Raw genomic sequence first — 17,592 nt, 5'->3', positions numbered from 1 at the left:
CTATGCTCACAGTCTTTGTGGCTGATGTCCTGGCACCAACTCTGACAGTCTGGGATCTTTCTGAGAGGAGGTCCTGGACCAAGCGGCAGAGGGGGTATGTCAGTCAAAGGGTGAAGAGCTTTTCAGCCAGTGTGCTGTGAATGACGATGTTAAATGCTGAGCTGTAATCTATAAACAGCATTCTAACATAAGTGTCTTTGTGTTCAAGGTGTGACAGAGCATTGTGGTCTTGACGCATATGGGCACAGATGACTGAGAGAGGGATTTGAAAATTGAAAATATCTGTAAAAACCTCAGCCAGCTCTGAAGAGCAGGCCCTCAAAGCATGGCCAGGGATGTTGTCAGGGCCAGTTGCTTTTCGGGGGTTTGTCCTTCTCAGAGCCTTGCGCACCTCAGTTGAAGTCACGGTGAGTGAAGAGGCATCTGCTCTGTTCTGCCTTGGTGTTGAAGCAAGCATAGAACTCATTCAGCTCATCTGGCAGTGTTCTGCGGCTGTCTGTGACCGTGTTAGGCTGGGTAGAGGAACACAGAGATATGGACAGATTGTCCAAAGTGGGGGCAGGGCACAGCCTTATTGTTATGTGCACAGTAAGAAAATTGGTTTCCCTGTACAATGAAATTCTTACTTTGCTGCTCACACTGAATGCCATAAAGGTTTAGGAGGAAAAAGTAGAATAATTTACAGAAGAGCAATTTGAAGAGCAAATACATGATAATGTGACACAGAATGGCCCCAGCCAGACTCGGACCTTCACATTGTGATGCAGCAGTGCAACCTGCAACCCAGAAAACAAAGATTAATTTATTTTTTTAGCCCTTGATTTGGGAAAAAATATGGATAACCGTTCTGATGAACAAATTTCAGAAAGAGATCCCATCATTATTTTATCGTATTTTCTGTAGTGCACAGCAGAGGGAACTGAATTTTACTCCTGCATAAGTTTTGGTAGTGGTATTCCTCTAGATTAGAAGAAATCAAACATCTTACAAAAAAGCACAACAAAGGCTAGGCACTTCTTAGTAGTAAACATTTATTGATGACACTGGTCCCCCGGGTCTTTTTTAAGAGATGGTTAACAATGTACCCAATGTACCCAAACAGAAAAAAAGCCATAGCTCTGTAAAGCAGCTTATTCCTGCAGCTCCCAGTGGTAATGACGGCAGTTTGCATTATATTTCCCAAATAAAATGTGTTACAGGAATTATCAAATGTTTAAGATTGAGAGGCAGAGCTATTCTGGTTTAAAACATTGTCTTCCCTGTATACAAAGGTAAGTTACAGCATTCCACAGGGTTCAGTGTTCAGACCAATTCTGTTAATTGCCATAATGAGAAGTTAAAATAATTAATGTGCTTAATAGTTTCTGGAGAACAATGACAAAGAACAAGAACATAGGGCTTTGGTAAAAGAGACTGTGTCAAATTAAAGCAAGTGTATTTAAGTAGTTAAGAGTGGTTACTAGGTTAGTTACTAGGAGTTAGTCCCCAGTAGAGTCACTGTCATCAGAATCCCTGTTTGTGCAAACATCCTGAAGGCCAACTAGTGACATATCTGGTTGAAAATCCTCTTCGTCTAATTGCACCAGAGGTTCATCAATTTCCTCACTGGCCTCTTTGTGTAAATATTCAGAAGAGCAGGATTTCGTGTCTGGACCTGTTGAAGAAAACATCTGTTACTTCTTGAGTTTCATGTTGATGAAGATTCTCAGTCATCCAGGTCATCATACATAGAGAAGATTGAAGCAAGGCGTCTGGACTTGTAGAGTTTTCTAGAAGACGTTTCGCTGCTCATCCAAGCAGCTTCATCAGTTCTAACTGTTTGGTGGGGAAACATGGTTTATATGTGGTTACAGACCTATGTGGGTGGGTCTGGGTAAAACTTGAAAAACTTCCCTCTACTTTCGACTGTATCCTGGGGAAGCCACTCCACGCCTGTATGGACTCCCCAAGATACACAAGGAAGGAGTCCCCCTCAGACCCATCATCAGCAGCACAAACTCAGTCACATACAACGTGGCTAAGCACTTGGCTGAACTCCTGACACCACTGGTAGGTGACACACCACATCACATTCACAACTCGCAGGACTTTGTGAACAAGGTGGAGAAGATCCAAATGGACCCAGATGACACCATGGTCTCATTTGATGTCACCTCCTTGTTCACCTGCATCCCTACATCAGAAGCCACAGAGATGGTAAGGACGTGCCTCACACAAGACAGCACACTCAAGGAGAGAACCAACCTAACGCCAGACCACATCTGTGACCTGCTGGACCTCTGCCTGACCACCACTTATTTCCAGTACAATGGGAACTTTCACAGACAGATGCACGGCTGTGCGATGGGATCACCTGTGTCTCCTATTGTGGCCAACCTCTACATGGAAGAAGTGGAGAGAAGAGCCCTGAGTTCCTATCCTGGAACCACCCCCCACTGGTTTAGATATGTGGATGACACCTGGGTCAAAATCAAGACCAACGAAGTGGAACGGTTCACAGAACACATCAACGCAGTGGATAACAACATCAAGTTCACTCGCGAGGACACCAAGGACAACAATCTGGCCTTCTTGGACTGCACAGTACAAATTGAGGAGGACAGCAGGACACCAGTACCTGTTGTTTGATTCACACCACCCACTGGAACACAAACTGGGAGTCATCAGGACCCTGCAGCACAGAGCACAAACTGTACCCACCAGCTCAGAGGGGAAGAAGGAGCAACACCACATCAGGAAGGCCCTGCAAACATGTGGCTACCCGAAGTGGGCACTCATCAAAGCCACAAAAACAAGACCCCCCAACAACAAGAAGAAGAAGGACACCACCAGGCGGAGAAAGAACATCTCCATTCCATATGTGTCAGGAGTATCAGAGAAACTCCGCAGGATCTTCAACAACCATGACATCCCGGTCCATTTCAAACCTATGACAACACTGAGACAGAGACTGGTTCACCCGAAGGATAAGATTCCCAGGGAGAAACACAGCAATGTGATATATGCAGTCCAGTGCAGTGAGGAATGCTCTGATCTGTACATTGGAGAAACTAAACAACCACTCCACAGAAGAATGGCTCAGCACAGGAGAGCCACCTCCTCAGGACAAGACTCAGCTGTTCACCTCCACCGCAAAGACAAAGGACACTCCTTTGAGGACAACAACGTTCACATTTTAGACAGGGATGAAAGGTGGTATGAAAGAGGAGTCAAGGAAGCCATCTATGTTAAGCTGGAAAAACCTTCCCTTAACAGAGGTGGTGGCCTCAGACATCATCTTTCCACCACATACAATGCAGTGATTCCATCCATTCCCAGGAAGTTTGCACATACTCACAGTAAGAACAAAGGGCTGTCAACCAGTCCCCCTCCGGCAGTTTCATAGTCGTTAGCCAGTCGTTAGACACACCTGGCCCAGTCAGCCAGAACATCACAGGTAAGTATGGAAACATTTAGTGCTATTGTTTGTAAGTTTTTCAAGTTTTACCCAGACCCACCCACATAGGTCTGTAACCACATATAAACCATGTTTCCCCACCAAACAGTTAGAACTGATGAAGCTGCTTGGATGAGCAGCGAAACGTCTTCTAGAAAACTCTACAAGTCCAGACGCCTTGCTTCAATCTTCTCTACGTTACTTCTTGAGATATTAAAGGTTTCACTCAAGTTGAAAGGCATCATCTGTCAACTCAGGATGAAAAGTCATATCTGATATATTTACACAGGAGACAAGTTTAGTTGTGGTAGTACGCCCTTTTATTTCTCCAAGGATAGTAATATGACTTTTTAGGTTCCATGCAAATTAATATTTCCTATGGGGAAACAATTTGTCTAGAACTGAATTGAATTGAACTCAGTTTTATTTAAGGCAAGCCTAAAGTCACCAACCATGACTGTGTTGTGGTGATAACCGAGCAACAGACCACTTATTGACACTACTGTGAAGGTGACAATAACCGATTAGTTCGGCAGTTTCGATCATCTGTGGAAGCTATAAAACACTAAAAACATCAGCCAATCCTACGAGGCGCCCCTGCACGTATAGTTGGCTGGTTGTCACTCTCTTCCTGCTCTGCGTGCACCAGAGAGGTACGTGCATGATGGCCGAAGTCACAGACTGGTTGGTGAATCTCCTACCCTACCTTTAAGAGCAGCAGCAGAATACATAAGTAAAATGTCACAGACTGTTATAGGTGGGAGTCATTTAATGCTGATCTCAAACAGGTCTTGTTTAATTTTATGTAATGTTTACACAGGTTTGCGGTGCATGCAACAGAGATGTAAAAAAATAATGACGTGCCTTATGACAGATGCGTACTGAAAAATGGCACTGAGTAGTTTTGAAAGAAGAGCAGTGTCTCATACACTGTGTTGTGTGATAACAATTTGATGAGGATGTAGTCCATACATTAGGGGAAGTACATTAAAATATAACATTTGTTGCCGTTATGATGTAATGTAATGAATTTATATCAGAATATTGGCATATCAACCTGTTCAGACTATGTTGATAATAATTACTGAAAAGTTTAAGACACATTGGATGAAATATGTGAGAAATACAGAAAATTCCTCTTTCCTATTAGGGCACACCTTTACTAACAGCAACTTTTCATCTTTTGTAAACACATCCTCTAAATATCACCTAACATACCCCTAACTTGTTTATCCTTAGATTATATTTGTTGATTGAAGAAGCACATCCCTCCATTTTCCAAAGAGGCTGTCATACACAGTCTCATATGAAGTAGCCAAAGAGCAGGTGATTAACCAAAGTGCATGCTGACTAGGTGTCATTCACCTGGGTTTGATGCTTGTTATGTTTGCCTGCTATTAGGCAAACATGGTTAATACAGCTTTTAAAACATAACATTTACTACCTTAGCCGAGTCTAAAATGTGTTCTGGTTACCTGATGTTATTGATGATCCAGGACTGATGTCATCACCAGTGGAGTTGAGGAAGTCATCCAAAGCCTCCTGGTCCGATGTGTTAGTTATTGTCATCTGATCCAGCACAGACACATCAAGCCGTTTCGGCTCTGCAGACAGACAAAAAAACACACATTTACATTTCCCATAAATAGGGGGGTTTATTAACAACGTACGTTCCTATTTTTATAGTTAGTAATTTACCTCTATAATCCAGGTATCCAGTGGACAGGTACTGCTCCACGTCTTGGTTGAAGGCTTCTTCATAGACTTTCTGTCGCTCTTTTAGTTTCTGCTGTCTGGCCTGCTCCAACTCTGCTACCTTCTGAGCATGCTCAAAATTTAGTTCATCTGCAAACAAGCTGTGTTATTTCAGAGTATCTTAAGTGTTTCAAGTTACACCTGCTGCAGCAATGAATAAATACATACCTTGCAGCAATTCAACCTCTCTCCTGTCACAAGACAAACATATGACAGGTGACAATTAACACATATTATCTGAGAGGTGTGAGTACTGGTAGCTTAACTTGGACAAGAAATTATGACGAGGCAGTACATTCAGAGTGCAAAGACAAGCCAATTGACTATATAAAAGAATCATCTGTAAGACTACAAAGGCTCACCTTATCACATATAAAGTCGCCTACACAGCAGCTAAGTGTAAAAACAAAAACCAACACACTCACTACAGCCGAGGAATTAATAATTCCCTCTGCTACAGAAATTGTTTCAACTATGATTGAGAAATCAAGAGCCAGAAAGCTAAAGGTAAATTGGGCATTTATGATATGTTCAAGAACACAGAGGAGCATCATACTGACAAGGTACGACAAAGTTGACACTGTTCTGCAGATGGACCAAGTGACCGATGGAAGATGTTTACTGCCAGTAAACATCTGCCAGTATGCCAGTGGTTTGAGGGAGAATTTGCTTTTCTTCAAAAAAGTTACTAGCAGAACCTAGCTTGTCCAGCAGATCAACATATAGATATTAGTTGTTAATAATCTCAATATGGCTGAAGGACTGATTGAACACTACACTGTAACTACGTAGACCATTTCATTTAAATTCCACTAAGGGTGTTAATTATGTTATGTTGTACTCAGCAAACATCAGCTATTTCAAAACTAAATGTGGAACTTCAAAAAAATGTTATAATTTAAGAATATCGTACCTTTTTTTTTTCTTATAGGCTTCTAATTGGTTCATATTGTGTTGTTTGACCATCTGTTGTTCATATTGAGAACACAGAGTTTCCAGATATACCAGTCTGCTTTCCATTTCCTCGAAGTCACCCTCAAGATAAGCTGGAAACAAACAAAAGCACACATCAAAACCAGCATAGCCACGTTGTTACATATATACAGCAGTACAGTGCCCTTTTGGTTGTAAAAGCTAAATCTGTGTATTTGATATCTAAATGTATTTTCTCAGCTGTATCCTCACAAATGTGAGAAACATTCCAGTGACAGGGATTCCATGAAAATATGGGAAGTATAAAAATAGGCTATTTACACACAGAGCTGTGAATATAAGTCTCAGTTTAGTAATAATGATTTGGCAATTTGTGGTTGATGGCTGAATGATTAAAATTTTTAATCATTTTTTTTTTTAAAGTGTGCATTTAATTATACAACAGTTTTACAGTAACTGAATACTCACAAGAATATTCTAACCCCAACACCTCAGTTTAATCATTAAAAATGAAATTAATACTGGGATCATGCAACATGTGAATTCACCATGTTCAACTAATATAATGATAACGACATATAATGCAAGTACACCTCAAAGATCAATAAACTTTAATTTCTAAAGAACATTTAACACTGCGAGCAAAACAACACGCACTCTCTACCTGCTGGTGGGCTCACCTGTATGTGCGCACGTGTCTGCATGTGTGTTTGTGAACATGATATAGCATGTACAATAACAAATGCTAAAATCTGTTCCATTAGATGCTTTCTTAAACTGAGTTTATATGCACTCCATACCCATGTTAACACTGATGGCGTCAAGCTCACTGATTAAGGTTGGCAAGCTTTGCAGTTGTCTTTGTAATTGTATCAGAGCAGTTCTTCTTTTCTCCCAGTGTGCCGAAAGCATCACTATGTCACCATCTGCAGACTAAAGAAAGACGATAACAGCAAAGAATGGTTATAAAGACATACAAGAACAGTCCTTTTCCAGTGCAGACTTTTAACATTTAAAATATAAAACAAATCAGCTGCTACAGTCGGCGGCTAGTAAGCTGTGTGATGATGCAATTAGCAGTATACACAGGCATTTAATCGACACAAAAGTTCATCTTTACTCAAGTTATAATTGATCTGTATAGCATGGCACAGCTGTTCAGCTTTAGCTATAATTATTCTATATACAAAGTTTATTAAATATTATAATAATATATGCCAGAATCTGGTAGTCTACCGGATTTGTGTTGTTTTGCGAGAAAAAAAAATCTCACATTTAAGCACCATTTACTAGTGTACCAATCTCACTAAAAAGGAGAACAGAGTAACAAGTAATACCTCTGCAACCTGAGCACAGTCTTTTGTTCTTTTATGGAGCAGAAACCAATTTTCCTCATACCTACAAAACAAACGTTATATACAGTAACACACCTTATGAAATTAAAATGCCTGGGTAACTTGTGTCCATATGTATTAACAAACCTGCTTAGGATTTCCAGTCCAGCACTTAAATGAAGAGGGTTATCTTCAAATCTAAACAAAAGTGACAATAGCAACTCATTGCAATAAATCATTCAACAGTATGAAGCCCATCCAGACAAGGTCTGAATTGACTCTATAACAACTCTTCCGTTTTCCCAGGAAATGCAGTGAGATTAAGAATTACTTTATTAATCCCCTGGGGGAAATGAAAGGGTCAGAACACAGTGCTAGTAGCTGATCTAAGTGGTTGCCAGCAGTCAGCAGCAGACTGAGAATAATTGACAGTAATCAATAAAATAAAATCTTTATTGATGTGGTTATTTTTAGGTTGTGTTCTGGCCGACACACTGTCATAAACAAGTGACAAACCCCCAACCAGTGACATATTGGGTCAGTACCTTCATTACAATCACAGTATCAATGCCAGAGCAGTTGTCTCTGCAGCTAGGTTTGGTGGAGCTAGTTTATCATTGGGTCAGTAAACTGCAACGACAGAATCACTGAACTACATGGACAGAAGTGTGGACTGCTTTTCTTTATTAACTATACAAATAAAGAGAGTGAGCAGCACTGTTTTTAATACTCGATACTCAACAAAAACTTCAATAGTTGTACTTGAGTATAAAGAACACTTCTACTCAAAAAAATGTTTGCATATGTACTTTTACTCAAATATGGGTCTGACTTTTTACATCTCTTTTATCAGCACAAACATTTTCAGCTCACCTGGGTCTTTTCTTCATTTTGGTGTCTCCAAGGGTCTTTAAGCTGGAGAAAAGACGACAAGAAAGAAAAGGCGAGCGAGATCAATCAAACACTACGGTTTAAGAGATCACATGCCATGCTTCTTATGCCTCGCAAGACATAAATAGGCATAAGAAGCATAGTGTGACTCACATTCTCCTCTGATTATTGATTATTAATTATTGCAGGTATCAAAAGAGTCTTTTTGATAGATACAAAGTACGTTTAATATTGTATTGTAACTTTGGCTAATGAAAGTCTGAGTCAGGACACGAAGTCGTGTCAGCCACGTTATTTGGAACGGGAAACGAATCCAGTTTTGACAAAAACCCTCACCACCATAGCGCTTTATGTCAAGTGAAAACCACACACGTGACCAGGTTTACACTCGGCCTCAACTTAGGCTCCGCAGAAAGCAGAACTACTGCTACGGACCAAACGTTTGTTGTAACATAACTTTACTAACCACTATAATGGTTAACAGTGACTACAGATAACAACCCTACCTGGGGAGAAACCAGAAAGGCAGTGCTGATGGTAGCTGTAGCTGTTGCTAATCACGCAATTAAAACAAAGGCAGTCGCTCGGCCCTGCACTCCAGTCAACAACCCGAAACTCCAGATATATCGATACATGTTAGTAAATGTGAATTGTCCCGTCTTAGATAAAGATGGCTGCCTGCGCTTTAAATTTAAGACCAGACGGAGAAATAAAACAGCAACATCAGACACACCTTGTTGTGAAATCCTGTTGGACCATGTGAAGTCTTTCTTTAAAGTTCTCAAACATAATTCTTCTCGGGTTTGGCAGCTGATCTGCTTGACTGTTTCACATAAGCAACCAATACCAGCGGAAACAGCCTTTTCTTCGCTGCCCCTTCTCCTTCCCAGGTTTATTAGCGGTTGGAACCAACTTGCAAGGTGCATCACCGCCATCTACTGGGCTGGAGTGTAGACAGGCGTTCAGCTATATTTTCTAGCCATTTGTGCTTACCACAGAAGGGGCCTTTCTTCATGAGGTCCACTCTTACACATCATACAGTATTACAAAATTACAAAACATAAGAATGACAATTATACACATAAAAAGCTCCCACTGCAACTTTATTTATATCTAACTTTAAATACAATCAGGTTGTGTTACAACTTATAAAAGAGCAATAAAAAAATAAAAACCATAAATGCAAGAATATGTTTTAAAAAAATGTAATATATTTAAATAATTTAAATTTAATACAGTAAAATAAAATGAAAAAAATAAAGCAAAATCAGGTCAAAATGTCTCATTGCTGTGCCAAAGGCCAATGTGAATGTGCGTTCACAGAAGAGATTTAAAAGATTGTGGAAAAGACTTGGGGGAGTGGTGAGAGCTGGACCGCTTTGTCAACAACACTGCAGACACACTACACTCAGTCTTAAACAGGATTGCTCCACTGAAGAAGAAGAAAACTACAAACCAGAAGAGGCTAGCTCCGTGGTACAACTCAAATATCCGATCACTGAAACGGATTACACGAAGGATGGAGAGGATGTGGCAGTCCTGTAAATCAGATGACTCCCAGAGGGCCTGGAGAGACAGTCTGCTGACGTATAAGAAGGCCCTTCGCAAAGCTAGGACAGCCTACTATTCATCACTAATAGAAGAAAACAAGAACAACCCGCGCTTTCTCTTTAATGCTGTGGCCAGGCTGACAAAGAGCCACAGCTCTGTGGAGCCTCGCATTCCTGCAGCTCTTAGTAGTGAAGACTTCATGAGCTTCTTCACCAATAAAATCACCACTATTAGAGGACAAATCAACCACAATCTCTCTGTGACCGCTGAGGATACACCGCCACTTCTGGAAACGGATCCTGATCTAACTCTGGACTGCTTCGTGCCCATCGGCCTCCCTGAGCTGACCACCAGCATCTGCAAGTCTAAACCTACTACCTGTCTTCTGGATCCGATCCCTTCACGGCTCCTCAAAGATGCTATTCCTCTGATCGGAGAGTCTATATTGGGACAGATCCCAATCTCTCTCTCTCCTTCATCCTCTCTCTCTCTCTCTCTCTCTCCTTCACCCTCGCTCTCTCTCTCTCTCACTCTCTCCTTCATCCTCTCTGACCAGCAGCAGGACTGGTTCCCCCTTAAGCTGACGGGTCCTGCTCAAGGTTTCTTCCTCTTAAAGGGAGTTTTTCCTTGCCACAGTGCTCTTAGGGGGGTTCCTGTGAAGCGCTTTGAGACAATGTCTGATTGTAATATGCGCTATATAAATAAAACTGAATTGAATCTTGAATTGAATCTTCAAAAAAACAATCCTTGAGTCCAGTTGCCTCGGACTCTTGGAAACATACCTCAGGAAGTCAGTTCCAAATATGGTCAGGAGATAGAGGGGTCTGCGACTAGCCTGGGGGAGTGTCTGTTGCAGGTATAAATGTTCCCCTCTCCCCATGCTGGGGGGTCTTTCTTCACGCTGACTGCTCGCATGTTGACTGACCTTTCTTTGCAATGAAATAAAACCTTGTCGGCCGGTAGAAGTCTCTATTTCATTCTTCACCAGAACATAAGAAATTTCCAAGACACTGTTTTGTGCTTTCGTGCCAAAAAGTGCTTTATGTCAGCTTTATGTTAAGAGTTTGAAAGCCAAGTGTAAAAGCCAAGTATAAAATCTCCAGTTTGCAAAATGATTTCAGCTGGAACTTGGTCCAAATATCATCGTCTTAGTCCTAGAGTCATTAAAATGTAGAAAGTTAAGTTCCATCCAAGATTAAATGTCCTTCAGACACGTATGCGTTCAAAGTGAGCCCATCCTTCTTTCTAAGGGGAATATACTGTAGATCTGGCAATCATCTGCATAGCAATTAAAGGAGATGAAATGCATCCTGAGGATTGAGCCCAGGGGGATCAAATACAAAGAAAACAGGATAGGGCCCAAGATGGATCCCTCTAGGACTTCATAGGGCAGTGGAGCACAAGGTGAATGAATGATTGATTAAATACCAGAATACAGTGACTTCAGTACTGAACTGTTATTGCACATTCTGATCTGGTATGGTGAAAATAAACACAAGGAGAATGAATATTTGATTAATTAACAGAATAAAGTGACTAACAGAGTATAACAGAATAATAACAGAATAAAGTGACTTCAGTACTGAACTGTTATAGCACATTATGATCTGGTATGGTGAAGATGACAGTTTACATTATATACATAAAAGCTGTAAAAAAGAAGGTTATTGCACTGAATGACTTAATTATTATACAGGAGGTAGTGTGGCTTTAGCTAGGAGTGGATATATATATATGTACACACACATATACACATAGGCTACTGCATGCAGACCTGATTGTACAGTCTGACAGCAGCAGGTAGGAAGGACCTGCGATAGTGCTCCTTCACACAGCGTGGATGGACAATCTGTCACTGAAGGAGCTGCTCAGTGATGTGACAGTGCTGTGCATAGGGTGTGTGGTGTTCTCCATCAGGGAGGATAGCTTAGGCATCATCCTCCGATCTCCCACCTCCTCCACAGGCTTTCTTTATCCGTCTGTTCAGTCTCTTCCTGTCTGCTGCAGAGGTGCTGCTCTAGCAGACCACTCTATAAATTTATGGAGTGTGTCATAAAAAGTCCTCAGGAGTGGTCCCAGGTACTTATAAGAGTCCACTATCTCAATGTCCAGTCCCTGGATGTTCACTGGTGTAGGGCAGGAGTAGTTGTGCCTACTGAAATCCACCACCAGCTTCTTTGTTTTACCCACGTTGATCTGGAGTAAAAAGGAAGGGAGCAAGGACAGTTTCTTGTGGGGCTCCCGTGCTGCATATGACCATGTCAGACACACAGCCCTGTGCCCCCACAAACTGTGGTCTATTTGTTAACACAATTTGTTAATTGCACACATGATGTTTTCCACAGTAGTGGTACCCTTTCCAACCTCAGGCTTAAGTTGAACATGTGCTCAAAGATCACAAACAGCTGTTCAGCACAGGACTTCAGGAGCCTAGCACTGATGACGTCCAGGCCTGTAGCTTTCCTCGCCTTGATCTTGATCTCTCTTCATCTGGTACCTTGGGATGCTCAGATTGGTGCAGGGGCAGTGGCGGTTTTGGGCACGGGCAAACCGGAGGGTCGACCAGGGCGGCATCACACAGGGGGCGGCACGAGCAGTTGGAAAAAAAAATCATCTGCTAAGCGGTTTTCTATATTTCACTGTGTGGAGAATTGGCAAATTAGCGCCCCCTGCAGCTCCAGGTTCCCCTGCTTGCTGAGAAGCTGCCGTACAGAAGCTGTGTGAGAAGGGGAAGGGGTGCAGGGGACAGCTCACCTCTGGGTCTCCCAAACTGAGTGGACAGCAAGTGAAGGCGGGAGATCTCACTCTGTCCTGATAGCATGCAATCAGATGGTGTGTTTGAGTATAGTAGCGTGAATGATCGAAGGAGTGGGAGCTCTTACCATTAAGATCATTAAATAACACAAAAGTTTTGGGGCCATGACAACAAACCGGACAGACAGCAGTGGTGCAGGCAGAGAGACAGAGGACTCTAGTCTGATGCTGGACTGAGAGTTTGATGCTGTGCGCTGTGTTGATGTTGCTGAGGCTGAGCCTCCAGTTTTCTCCTGTAGATATTCTTCCCCTCTCTGATTCTCCGCCTCAGTACCTTTTGCACAGTCCTCAGCTCCTCCCTGTTTCCTGACTTGAAGGCTCTCTTCTTCTCTTCAAGTAGAGCCTTGATGTCAGGAGTAATCTAGGGCTTGCTGTTGGAGAAGCAGCGTACCTTCCTGGTAGGTACAGATCTCTCCGTGCAGAAGTTGATGTAGTCTGTTACACACTGAATGAGACCATCTATGTCCTCCCCATGGTCCTCTGAACAAACTTCCCACACAGTGGACTTGAAGCAGTCTTGCAGGGTCCTCAGCTTCGTCGGTCCATCTCCTCACTGTGCAAGTGACTGGAGGTTGCCTGCTCACAAGGGGATTTGTACACTGGTTGAATGTGCACCAGGTTGTGGTCAAATCTTCTCAGAGGGCAGAGGGTCAATGTCACATAGGCCTCCTTGATGTTGGCAAAGAATAAATCCAGTGTTTTATTGTCTCTGGTTGGGCAGGTGACATACTGTGTGAATGTGGGCAGCGTGGATGATGGAGAGGCATCATTGAAGTGACCAAAGATTAAGAGGAGAGCCTGTGGATGTTGGCTCTGCAGTGACAGGTGAAAGGTTTTATTTTGCATGGTGTTATTATGTAGTGTGGGTTCACATATCTAGAAGTGTGTCCCTAACATGAATTATTCATTTTTTGTGTTTATTACTCTATACATACTACTGTAATGTGCTTATGTGTTAGTAGGTTTTACAAAAGATCAAAGTAAGTTAGGTATACTGAATGTATTGAGACGTGTGAAACTTCATTGTTCTAAAGACATTAGTTTTGTAATTTACTCCCTCTGTCAGTTGTTTTCTTCCTTATGGGGACAGCTCTGGTTGATATCAAGCTAAGGATGTAAATTGAGATCATGACAAAAAGAATTTGTTTATTCCCCAGACCCCACTTTACAACGCGCACCTCCTGTGAGTTTCTCTTCTTGATCACTTTAGATTTGACCCACAGCTTATGAGATTTCTGCTGTGATGCTGGGCAACCACAGAGGCCTTTGTTCTTGTGACTCAGAATTTGCCTTCTTCATTGTTAGAATAAATAATAATTTTGAGACCAGATACTGTCCACTTCTTCTTAATCAAAGAACCTGGGAAGGTGACCAAAAATATGTCAGTTCGTCCATCTTATTAGGGAGAGAACTAACATTCCCAGTGATGACCAAGGGGAGTACAGGTTTGTAACATTTCCTGGAATGACGCGCAGCACCGCTGTGTCCCTGAGGGCTATCAGCTGATCCCTCGTGTAAACAATGGGGCCTCCACAAAAAAAAAAGTCAACCCACTGTTGCAGACATGAGATTAAAATATCCTTAAAATATCATGATCCAGAGTGTCAAACGTGGCGGTTAATCAATCAATCAATCAATCAATCAATCAATCAATCAATCAATCAATCAATCCATCAATCAATCTTACTACAATCGGAGATCAAAGTGTTTAACACACAAACAAAATTAAAAAACAAAGTGCAAAATTAAATCAATAATAATGAAATAAATAAAAACAGATAAAAGTATACAACAAAACATAAAAAGGGATAAAAGTGTCACTCTGATGTGTTAAAAGCCATCCTGAATAGGTGGGTCTTAAGTTTGGCCTTAAACAGTGGCAGGTCCATGATTGTGCGTAGCTCAAAGAGAAGACTATTCCAGAGTTTAGAACCTGCCAGTGCAAAAGAGCGATCACCCCACTGTTTGTATTTGGACTGAGGGACCTGTAAAAGCTGCTGGTCAGCAGAGCGTAACGCCCTGCTTGGTTGGTGAATCTCAGATAAATAAGAAGTTGTAAGACCATTTACAGCATCGAAAATAACATTCTGAACCTCACAGTGAGCCAGTGGAGAGAGTAGAGGAAAGGTGTTATTTGATTATGCTTATGACAATTTGTGAGCAAACGAGCAGCAGCATTCTGTACTAGCTGTAGGCGCTTGGTTAGCTCCAACATAAAGTGCATTGCAGTAGCCCAGACGGGAGCTAACAAAAGCATGTATGGCTTTCTCAAGATCTCTCAGGAAGGCTTTGACTTTGGCGAGGAGGCGAAGCTAAAAAAAGCTTGCCCTAACCACAGAATTGATTTGCTTGTCAAATTTTAACGTGCAGTTTAATTTCACATGCAGGTTCTTAACCACATGGCTGAATTGTGGGAGGACAGTTGGACAATCTGGCGAAATATTGTCGGAAAATATGATTTGGCAAAGTTGAATTGCAAAACAGCTAAGTTCTCATTTATACAGAGGAAATTGTGTGATAGCCAGCGATGGAAGCCATCCAGGCATCTGTGGAAAAGATCAAGTGTACTTGAAGGGTTTGGTGAAACATGATACATCGTCTGCATACAAATGAAATGAAACATTGTGACTTAATTGACCCTAAAGGCAGCATGTAGAGGAAGAACAGAACAGGTCCCAAAACGTCACACAAGAACCACACAGTCATTGTCATCACATGGTTAAAGCATGTCATTAAAGACACTTAAAAGTGCTGATTCAGTAGTGTGCATCGCTTTAATATCAGATTGGAAAATCTCCAGTAAATTGTGCTCATTTAAATGTGTAGAGACAACTGCTGTAAAACAGTTTCAGTTTAGTCAATGAGAGTATGTACACCAGATGCGTAGCACTGCATTTCAGAAGTATAGCTATGCGCTACCCCATGTGAGACACGCACTGGTTCTATTTTGGAGCTGTGTCATGCCCAAGACGGGTCAAGACAGGTCCTCTGGCCAGTAGGTGGGAGATACAGCCACAAAAACATCCATTTCCTGTGCAACTTCGTGGCAGCACCACAGCCAGAGCGTATGACGAAATGCTGCGTTTTTGATAACATTTGGGCCCTAATGGCTTAAGAGTAAGCAGACCAATTTTCAGCCCGATTGGACAAATCCCCTAGGAGGAGTTTGTAAAAGTGCGGGGAGTGAAAAAAGCAAAATGGCGCAGTTTTTCCAAAATGGAGGACTTCCTGTGCGTTTTAGAGGATACCTCCAAGAGACTTTTTTTCTCCTGTAGAGGTGATACATATGTGTACTCATTTTCATATCTGTAGGTCAAACGGGGAGTCAGATCTCATTCCAGGGGGCGCTGCTGAGCCATGTGGCCACGCCCATCCACATAGGATGAAGTATGTGGGAGATACAGCCACAAATACATCCATTTCCTGTGCGTTGGCGAAGGGTTAAAATTCGTGGTGGCACCACAGCCAGACCGTATGATGTTGAAGTGCTGCGTTTTTGATAACTTTTGGTCCCTAACCCCTTAAGGGCGAGTGCACCAATTTTTAGCCGTATCAAGCAAGGAGGAGTTCACAAAAGGGCATGTTTCGGGCTCGTGCCCTAAATATGACATAAAGGCTTAGCTACTGATAGCTGAGATTGTATGATTGTTCCTGCTTTTTGTTTGTGTCTCCTGCCTAATCCTTGTCTGTACCTTGGTATGTGGTGCCTTGGTGGACTGTATTATTGGATTGGATATTGCTACAGACCTAGTTGTGTGAGTTTTCCTGCCACTGAACTAACCCACGCCCAGTTTTTCCTGTGATTCCCCGGGAACCGTTGACTATTTGAGCTGCTGCTTTGCTGTTACTGTTACTGTTGCCAGATCATATTGCATTCCAGTGTTTTCCCAGATTACTCTCTGGTGTTTGACTAATTCCTGCCCTGGTTTTCAATCTCCTGTTTGCTTCCTGTCAGTGCCACTCCTAAAAGATTACTTGGACTTTTTGGACTCTGTGGATCCCTTGGCTTGGACTGGTACGAATATGGACTTTGAGTAGCTTAATCCCTGTCTGTACTTCTGCCTGTGAGGACTGCCCTTCTGGGTTTGGACTTTGCTTGGACTGGTTATTCTTCTGCCTTGCCCCTGTCTGTACCTACTGTTAGGGTTAAAATTCCCCTTGTTTCTTCTGATCACCTCCCGAGTTGGTTTATGAGGAAGGAGCGGATAAATTCTGGTCTCAAGATTACAATTAAATTACAATTTATTGAACAATGAGGCAGATGAGTCACAGAGCTCTGGGTTGTTGCACACAAAGAACCAAACAAGAACAACACAAAAACAGAACAACCAACAAGAACAAACAACCATGCAGCAACAACGAACAACGCAACAACAACTGGACATGGAATTCACACATTGATATACCCCCTGGGCGTTCCCGCCTGCCGGCCCACAGGGGCATCTACTGCCCCCGCTGCAGACCCTGGGTCATACAGCGAATAGACTATTAGTGTTTATTCCCTAATAAGGTAAAGCTTCAATTCCTTAAATCTCATAGATTGTGAGTCCGATCTAGGGGTGACCATAAACTGAGCACTCAGGAGAAAAACACATTCCTTTAGAATCTGGCTTTTATCGGGTCAAAGGTGCTGCTGTCCTTAGTCTGAATTTATGACCATCTCGTACCAACCGGAGCTCTCTCCAGAGAGCAGAAAAACAACTGATCTCATCTGCCACAGCCTGAACCAGCGGCGGTTCTACATTGAATTACTCCCCGGGCGAGACCCCCCATGCGCGCCCCCCCACCACAAAAAATAAAATTAAAAAAAGCATAAAATAAGGGGGAAGGCTGCAATTCAATTCAATTCAGTTTTATTAATATAGTGCATTTTACAAT

The 17,592-nt window shown here is 42.2% G+C and overlaps 1 protein-coding gene across 2 annotated transcripts; it reads right to left on the bottom strand.

The window, feature by feature from the left end:
* Positions 1-1,086: 1,086 nt before the first annotated feature.
* LOC114448970 (dysbindin-A-like) lies at positions 1,087-9,250 on the bottom strand. 2 transcript variants are annotated; one of them, XM_028426254.1, is made up of 10 exons: positions 9,083-9,250; positions 8,332-8,373; positions 7,606-7,656; positions 7,462-7,522; positions 6,955-7,057; positions 6,105-6,237; positions 5,360-5,382; positions 5,135-5,281; positions 4,912-5,040; positions 1,087-1,654 (listed from the first exon to the last, which is right to left on the bottom strand). In XM_028426254.1, exons 1-10 carry the CDS (start codon positions 9,136-9,138, stop codon positions 1,479-1,481), a joined length of 921 nt encoding a protein of 306 aa, XP_028282055.1. In that variant the 5' UTR covers positions 9,139-9,250; the 3' UTR covers positions 1,087-1,478. The 2 variants fall into 2 exon arrangements, with proteins under 2 accessions (XP_028282055.1, XP_028282054.1); XM_028426253.1 differs by having other exon boundaries at positions 6,925-7,057; positions 9,083-9,247.
* Positions 9,251-17,592: the final 8,342 nt, after the last annotated feature.

Source organism: Parambassis ranga, chromosome 16 (assembly GCF_900634625.1).
Source record: "Parambassis ranga chromosome 16, fParRan2.1, whole genome shotgun sequence".
Lineage (NCBI taxonomy): Eukaryota > Metazoa > Chordata > Actinopteri > Ambassidae > Parambassis > Parambassis ranga.
The sequence above is the reverse complement of the archived record's forward strand: the minus strand, read 5'-3'. Positions and strand labels throughout refer to the sequence as shown.